Genomic DNA, 7896 nt, shown 5'->3' with positions numbered 1-7896 from the left:
TCCGCGCCGGATCCCGCGTCAGGGCTGGGCCCCACACCTGGTGGGCGAACAAAGACGTGCTGCTTGTACACGAGTGGCTAGTCGTGGAACCGCGCGCCATCCTGGCGAGCCGCGTGCTGCCGCGTGCCGGACGCGGATTGGCGCGGGGGAGGACTCGGGCCGCCGCCACTGGAGGGTCGACGCGTGTCGCGCGCTGGGCTGGAGACAACGATGTGGTCGGCGTACGCTGGCGCTGGCGTGTCTACCGCGCCTGCCACTGCTGATCCTGAGGGGGATCGACTGGGCACCTGCTGCGGGGCCGATCCCGAGGAGGATTTCCCTCCCAAAACCGAACACATGGAATATGGGTCTGCCGGCGCATTTTTCACTGATTTCTGCATCGTTTTCGCTGTTTTCTCCTGTAACATCATAAGAAAACTCATGCACACCATTAGTAGCAGGATTAGTCAACAATTGATCATCATAATTCGGACCCCCTTGATCAATATTGGTGAGATGAGTTGGTAGAAGAAGAATTTCTTCTCGAAGGCGAGCGCCGGCGTTTGGATGTAGGGTGGCAAACGGAAACTTTGTTTCGTCAAAGACAACGTCACGAGATATATAAACGCGACCAGTGGATATATCTAAGCACTTGACACCTTTGTGTCGAGGGCTATACCCTAGAAAGACACACTGCTTGGAACGTAGCATGAGTTTGCGTTTGTTGTATGGGCGAAGGTTGGGCCAACAAGCACACCCAAAAACACGAAGGGATTTGTAGTCTGGTTTTGTGTGAAGAAGTCTTTCTACTGGAGTTTCGTTGTTAATGACTCGACTAGGGAGCATATTAATGATATGAACAGCGGTGAGAAAAGCCTCATCCCAAAACTTGAGAGGCATGGAGGCCCTGCCAAGAGGGCGAGCCCAACTTCAACTATGTGCCTGTGCTTTCGTTCAGCAGAGCCATTCTGTTGGTGAGCATGAGGGCATGAAACGTGGTGTGATATGCCAAGTGTTTGGAAAAAGGAGTTTAGTTTTTCATACTCCCCCCCCCCATAGTCTGATTGCACTGCAATAATTTTGCTAGCAAATTTTCGTTCAACCACCTTGGAAGTTTTGAAAAACTTGAAAGACATCGGATCTCTTTTTGAGAAGTTAAATCCATACAAATTTGCTATAGTCATCTATGAAGCTTACATAATACTCGTATCTACCAACAGAAGTAGGGGCAGGACCCCACACATCAGAAAAAATTAATTGAAGTGGTTTGGTAGAAACACTAGTAGATATTGGGTATGGTAATTGATGAATTTTGGCACATTGATAGGAATCACAAATAGTTTCGACATTCCGCTCACCAAAAAATGGGAGTTTATTTTTCCTAAGTAATCTTTCAACTAAAGAAAAAGCACCATGCCCTAATTGATCGTGCCACCGTGTTGACGAGACTTTGACAACACCATTGGCTTGTTTATTGAGTCTCCTAAGCTCCGGAATCAACGGGTAAAGCCCTCGAACACATCTACCTCGATAGAGAACCTTCTTCGTTGCCTGGTCCTTGATCAAAAAGAAGTATGGATGAAATTCGAGGAAAACATGATTATCAAGGGCAATTCTATGAATAGAGAGGAGACTTTTAGTGGAACTAGGAACATGCAAGATTTTCTTAAGATGAATTGGATGATGAGGGGTACGAAAATTAGAATGACCAATGTGACAAATCTGCATACCTTCCCCACTCGCCATGTGGATGTGATCTTTGCCACGGTACTTCTCCTTCATCATGACCTTCTCAAGTTCATTGGTTATGTGATTAGTAGCACCACTATCAACATACCAATTTGTGTTGACGCCGTAGGATCTATCAGCCACGGAGACCACCTTTTCTTCATCTTGGGAGTCATCGTCATCTTCATCGTAACGATACCAACAGTCCTTCGCGGTGTGCCCTAGCTTACCACAAATTTGGCAGCGGGGCGTCTCTGAGCAGGCCTGATTTGGGCCATCACCACGACGGCCGCGGGATGCACCGGAGCGGCCATTGGAGTTGCCGCCGCCACTGTTGCCGCCACCACCTGCTGCGGGAAGAGCCACGACCACGTGAGCCACCACCACGGTCGCGGACCGCAGCGTTGGCAGAGGAGCGGAAACCGCCGCCCGAGTGGTTGAACTGGGGCATGCGTTGATCGAAGTTGCTGAGCATGGCGTAGAGCTCAACGAGGGAGACCGGCATGATGCGGGCGTCGAGGGCGGAGACGAGGGGCTGGTAGTCGACGTCGAGGCGGTGGATGATGTAGGAGATGAGCTCGTCGACTTGGATGGCCTTCCCGGCAGCCTCAAGCTCATCGGCGAGGCCGCGGAGAGAGGCGAAGTAGGCGGCGACCGTTTGGTTGCCCATCTGGGCATTGATGAGCGCCGTCCTGATGTTGTTCACACGGCTCATGGACTGTGACGAGAACATACCTGCCACCGTGGTCCTGAGCACGAGCGACGTGGTGACTGTGGTCACCATGACGAGCACCTCCTTGGAGAGGGTACTGAGCAAGTAGCCCAACACCTGCTGGTCCTCCCTGACCCAGATCAGGTGGGCTCAGAGCTTTCTTTGCCATCCTTGTCCTTGGTGACATGAAGCCTGGCTGGCTTCGGCGTGGTGTCGTCGACGTAGCCGAAGACACCGGCGCCACGCAGATGGGGAGTGACCTACGTGCGCCACAGCACGTAGTTCGTGCGTGTTAGCTTCTCAGTGACCTGTCCATTAAGGGTATGTTGGGAGGCGCGGGAGGAGGAGGAAGACATTAGGTAGATGGGATCTCAGTAGATGGGAAGAGATGGGGCTCTGATTACCATGTGCGGCAAAATTTCGTGTTTTGACCCTTTTGTGAAACAAAATCAAGATCTGACCCCAGTTTGAAACGTTTTCGAGATCTAACCCTTTTGCTACCGCCGGACCCTCAGGTGGTAGGGTTGCACAGTCTACCATCGGAGGTTCCGACGGTAGGTGTGCCTGACGGCCGTCAAACCATTAACGGCTGCTTACGGACCTACCGCCATAGTCCACGGCGGTAGCCCACACAAACCTACCGCCGAGTGCCCTAGCGGTAGGTTATCATAGTCCGCATGAACTTAACTACTTTGATTTTGTCTTCAATTTTTTTTCCAGACATAAGAAACAATAAGCACAATTTCATAGACATAACATAGTTTGATCACATCCAAAAAGTTTTGCCATTACGGACTAAGAAACAAGTACCAAATAACATAGTTTGATCACATAACATAATTTAACCAAATAACATAACATAGTTCGAAGGCAACATAAGAAGTTTAACAAGTTCAACGGTCATCGACCACATAAAAGGTTTCATCCATAGGTAGCAATCAAACATGACGATCATCAACAGCCACACGCATATATAGTTTAGATGATATCGATGACGATCATCATCTTCAAGCCTTGACGGTTGGTGTTCCTAATAGTAATAAGGATGGCCTGTCCAACATGAAGATTCTTGTCAACAAGGAAGCTCTTCCACCCATCTGTGCTTAAATGTGTGCGACCGTCCGTGTCCACGCCGTATGCACAAGTAGTGACGGGGCCCCTTGCGGTAAGGCATATTCCAGCATAGCCTTCTTCATCAGCCTCGATGCCACAACTCTCAGATAGGCTCTTTGGCAATTTCTGAATAAGAAAAACATATCAATTAATAAGTATGGATTATCTAAACTATTAACAATTCCTTGGATTCTACACTAATAACATACCATGACATGTCGATCGATCATGGTACTTGTCAGACGGGTCACGAATGGCGCCCCGATCAAGTCAGCACGTGGCAGAAAGTTGTCCCATAGGTTGCACACCTCCTGTTCGCTCAGCCTCACTCTTTGAGCACAGATGGCTTCCTCAAGTGGGTCTTCATAGTCATCATCCTCATCAAGTGGTGGTAGTGGCGCCATGTTCCTTATATAAGCATTGATTGGATAAAGTTAATTAAACATCAATATTTGTTCTAATGCAAGCAAAACAAATATCTACAATATTCACACAATAAATCATCACATATGGCTATAAGAAAGACTAAACCTAGGGTTCATCTAGGTTGGAGGGTTCATCTAGGTTCTAGGGTTCATCATATAACCTAGACAGGGTTCCTCATATGGCTATAAGAAAGACTAAACCTAGGGTCCATCTAGGTTCTAGGGTTCGTCCAGGTTCTAGGGTTCATCTAGGTTCTAGGGTTCATCATATCAACTAGAGAGGGTTGCTCGTATGGCTATAAGAAAGACTAAACCTAGGGTTCATCAACTAGGTTCATCACATTGCAATCATCTAGGTTTAGGGTTCACCATATCAACTAGGGAGGGTTCCTCATATGATTGACTCAAACTAATTGGGGGTTTGGAGGAGCTTACCTTCCTCTTTCCGTAGCCATCTCGATCCGCAAAATCCGTAAATCAACGACGAAGATCGGAGTGGGGAAGTGGAGGAGATGAGAAAATGGGCGAGAGGAAGAAGAAGGCGGCTGGGTGGGTGGGGATTAGGGGTTGGGGTGGAGTGGGCGGGCGGCTGGGTTTATAAATGCCCAAAGCCTACCGCCATGGGGCGCGGCGGTAGGAGACCACACCCTACCGCCATCAGGCCCGACGGTAGGATGCCTCCCCCCACGCCCCACTTCTGTGACCAAAAAATCGAGCAGTGCAGCGATAGGGTTGCACAGCCTACCGCCGAGGGCCTGGGCGGTAGGGTGTGGTCTCCTACCGCCGCGCCCCATGGCGGTAGGGTGCCTTTGTGTGGATTTTTTGCACCTTCTAAATTCTTTTGTCTTCAATTTTGGCATACAACATTTAAACAGCATATGTATGACATATAAAGCACACAATGTATGATATATGATGCACACACCACAAATCTATAAATAAGGTAGGTTCGATACACCACAAATCTATAAATAGGGTAGGTTCGGTACATAGCAATTCAACGAAACAGTTTCACGAGCAAATTCATATGGTTCACGAAGCAAATAAGCAAGTTTTTAGTTCAACGACACGGCAGCAACTTCAGTCCTTCCTTCCCCTCTTTGACTTTCGGTCCTCGTTATCCTTGGATCGCTTCTCGGCCGCCGTCTTCTTGCGGGCCGTCGGACGTGCTTTCTGAAATGGGGATGGACTCTTCCAGTCCTTCTTCGGCACATTCCTCTTCGCACGCTGGGTTGGCTGAGTTGGTGGAGGTCCATCATCATCATCGTACTCTTCCTCCTCCTCCTCATCCTCATCCTCATCGTGCTCTTCCTCTTCCTCACCATGTTCTTCTTCTGCGCCCTCTTCTTCTGCGCCCTCTTCTTCATCTTCCTCTGCATCATCATCGTCGTCGTTCTCCTCCTTGTCATCTTGACCCGCCCTAGACGACGAGGCTGCATGGCTCGATGAAGCGAGGCTACGCATTGGTGCAGGAGGAAAAACATCATCGGTGTTTGTAGCGCACCCAAGCAGGCCCACAAGCCGGCGTGCTTTGTTGACGTATTTCTGCAATGATAACGGAAGAATATGTTAACTTCTCGAATGTCCAATGAGAACGAAAATGAACTCCGTATTACCTTCACCGTTTCCCTCAACTTGTTCTCACTAGCTCGAGTGCCAGGGACACCACTAAGCGCATCAGAGGCATGAAAAATGCTTTTGTTCAGCTCCGAAGACTGCAAAGTAGTAAAATGAGTCAATAGCATGAAAAGCTGATTTCATCCAACCGTGGGTTCGAAAGAGGTAAAAACAACATACCACTCTGTTCATGAGGGGTTCGTACTCCCTAAACCCGCCTTGAAGCTGTCTGATGCTCTCGTTGTAGGTTTCATTCTCCGAGGCGTCATCGAACAGGTCTTCGGCATCTGCTGTCGTCCACTGGGGCCTCAGACGCAGACGATGCTTGATGCCATCATCGTACCACAACATGTGATCCTCGTACGCGTCCCAGTCAATCTCTCTCCTCTCCGTGTCTTTGCGTCCTTTCCACTCGTTCCATTCCTTCACGTATCTCGCATGTTCAGCTTCCCAATCCGTGATTGATTGATTGTTCTTCCTACTCTTTCTGCAATGCATAAGAAAGAATGTAAAACACCCTTCTTTTATGAATGTAAAGCATGAAAACAATAACTTAGAATCGATGAGGACAGCTTGTGGTACTCACTGGTGTAGGTCATAGCCACTGGTATCGTGGCCGGCTGGTGGTGTGTGTTGCGCCTTACCAAATTGTGCGGCAACGCGCTGTGGCAAGTTGTACTCCACGGCATAGACACAAATCATGGGCACGATGCACTGGAAGAGAAGCCGGTCCTTCTTGCACATTCTGTTCAGCTCAAACCCCCACTCTCGATCATCACTGTACGGCCGCCAAGTAACCTATAACCAAACAGTGGTAAGCTCAAGTGAAAGTGGTAAGCTCAAGTGAAAATGTAGTTCTTATACCTGGAAAGGCGTGAGAGCATCAAGCTCGTTGCTGAAGACCTTGTACAAGGCCTTCGATTCGCCCGTGTAGACACGCACCACGTCCCCAGCGTATGCGACGGTCGGGTACCAATCATCTTCGTCATCTCCGCCATAGTCCGTCCATGCACGCGAGCGCATCTTCTCCGTACGGCCCACTGGGATTCGCTCCCACATCCAAATGGAGAGGCCCCATACACATCCACACATACCGGACGTGACTTCCGCTCTCTGGGTCACGTCGTCAAGCTACAAACCAAGTATAGATGATATGATGTCCAAATGTAAAGCAACACACGTCTGCTATTTGAAAGAAAGTGATATTCACTTACCGAACGGTATAGGTAGGCAAGTCCGGCGCCCCCCCCCCCCCAGCTGTACCCCGCATCCCAGTCCTTCAGGAAGTCGAGATACATCCATAGGGTAGAGTTCCCGGAGCAGTCCGGAAACACTACCTCCGTGAGAATGTACCACAGGTAGGCCCTGGCGTACTGCTCCACCACCCGGGGCTCAGCATCTTCCGGGCACTTGATCCGGTGCTCGAGGAGCCATGGCAGCGGTATGCCGGAAGTCTGGTTACTCTAGCGCGGGGGGGGGGGGGGGCAGTCGCCGATGAGGCTGACAACCCTCTCGGGCCAGTTCGCCCTCTCCACTGTTCCTGTGAGAGGACGACCCTCCAGCGGTAGTGCTGTAATCATCGCCCAATCCTCGAGGGTCATGGTCATCTCCCTGCATGGAAGATGAAAGCTGTGCATCTCTGGCCGCCACCGGTCGATCAAAGCCGTGAGAGCTGAGTGAACGAGCATCGGCGGCTTACGCTTGAACTGCAGGACGAAACCCAATAGTCGGGCTCTCCTGAAGAACGGTGCGTACCGATCTTCGTACTCCATGTTAACCGTCGTCTTGCGAGCCCTCATCCGCAGTGGCGGCAGCATCTGCAAAAATCAATAACCAAAGCATAATTAGCATGGACATAATAGTTAGCAACTTGTTTTCATCAATTTGAAAGATTTGGTTTAAAATGCTAATTACCACTCCATTCTCAATGAAACGGGCACGGTGACGCTTGTCGAACCTAGGGTCAAGCATTGTGTACTTTGTGCGGATGTCGTCCGCAAGAGCTGGCCTCCTAAAAGAATTGCATAAGCACATCAAAAGATTTTTCAACATGAACTATAGTTCAACTTTAACTAAGAAACACATCGATGCATAACAAAAATTAATCACATCCAACAGAACCCATGAGTTCAATCTTTGAATAATCATATATCAAGATTATTATGAACATGAACTAAATACAATACATATATAAAAGAACTAAATAAAATACTTTTATGAAGATGCAATCACCATGGTTTCAATGCATCATAACACATATTTCTCCAACAACATCCAACATGCATAATCTCATTTCATTTCTTAAAAAATGAACTAGGGTTC

At 48.9% G+C, this 7896-nt stretch overlaps 2 protein-coding genes and 1 pseudogene across 2 annotated transcripts; all 3 read right to left on the bottom strand.

Annotated features, from left to right (window-relative positions):
* Positions 1-1760: 1760 nt before the first annotated feature.
* LOC147987880 (uncharacterized) lies at positions 1761-2775 on the bottom strand (annotated as a pseudogene).
* A 622-nt stretch (positions 2776-3397) lies between these two features.
* On the bottom strand, positions 3398-3936 carry LOC147987879 (uncharacterized). The gene is made up of 2 exons (XM_087540466.1): positions 3742-3936; positions 3398-3658 (listed from the first exon to the last, which is right to left on the bottom strand). Exons 1-2 carry the CDS (start codon positions 3934-3936, stop codon positions 3398-3400), a joined length of 456 nt encoding a protein of 151 aa, XP_087396592.1.
* Positions 3937-5037: 1101 nt separating this feature from the next.
* Positions 5038-7391, bottom strand: LOC147987878 (uncharacterized). Its single transcript, XM_087540465.1, has 6 exons — positions 6789-7391; positions 6439-6705; positions 6161-6372; positions 5755-6061; positions 5574-5672; positions 5038-5502 (listed from the first exon to the last, which is right to left on the bottom strand). The coding sequence occupies exons 1-6, from the start codon at positions 6870-6872 to the stop codon at positions 5038-5040; spliced, it is 1434 nt and encodes a 477-aa protein (XP_087396591.1). The 5' UTR covers positions 6873-7391.
* Positions 7392-7896: the final 505 nt, after the last annotated feature.

This window comes from Triticum urartu, chromosome 2A, assembly GCF_056163025.1.
Source record: "Triticum urartu cultivar PI428250 chromosome 2A, HENAU_Tu73, whole genome shotgun sequence".
Lineage (NCBI taxonomy): Eukaryota > Viridiplantae > Streptophyta > Magnoliopsida > Poales > Poaceae > Triticum > Triticum urartu.
Note: the sequence above shows the minus strand (reverse complement) of the source record. Positions and strands in the feature narration are given on the sequence as shown.

What these genes read in the sequence shown, in the direction of transcription:
- LOC147987879 (XM_087540466.1), bottom strand. Translation starts at nt 3,936, where the DNA reads ATGGCGCCACTACCACCACTTGATGAGGATGATGACTATGAAGACCCA. An exon ending in TGATCGATCGACATGTCATG is followed by an intron (nt 3,659 to 3,741) that starts GTATGTTATTAG and finishes TTTCTTATTCAG; the next exon opens with AAATTGCCAAAGAGCCTATC.
- LOC147987878 (XM_087540465.1), bottom strand. Translation starts at nt 6,872, where the DNA reads ATGTATCTCGACTTCCTGAAGGACTGGGATGCGGGGTACAGCTGGGGG. An exon ending in ATGCTCTCACGCCTTTCCAG is followed by an intron (nt 6,373 to 6,438) that starts GTATAAGAACTA and finishes GTTTGGTTATAG; the next exon opens with GTTACTTGGCGGCCGTACAG. An exon ending in AGTGGCTATGACCTACACCA is followed by an intron (nt 6,062 to 6,160) that starts GTGAGTACCACA and finishes TATGCATTGCAG; the next exon opens with AAAGAGTAGGAAGAACAATC.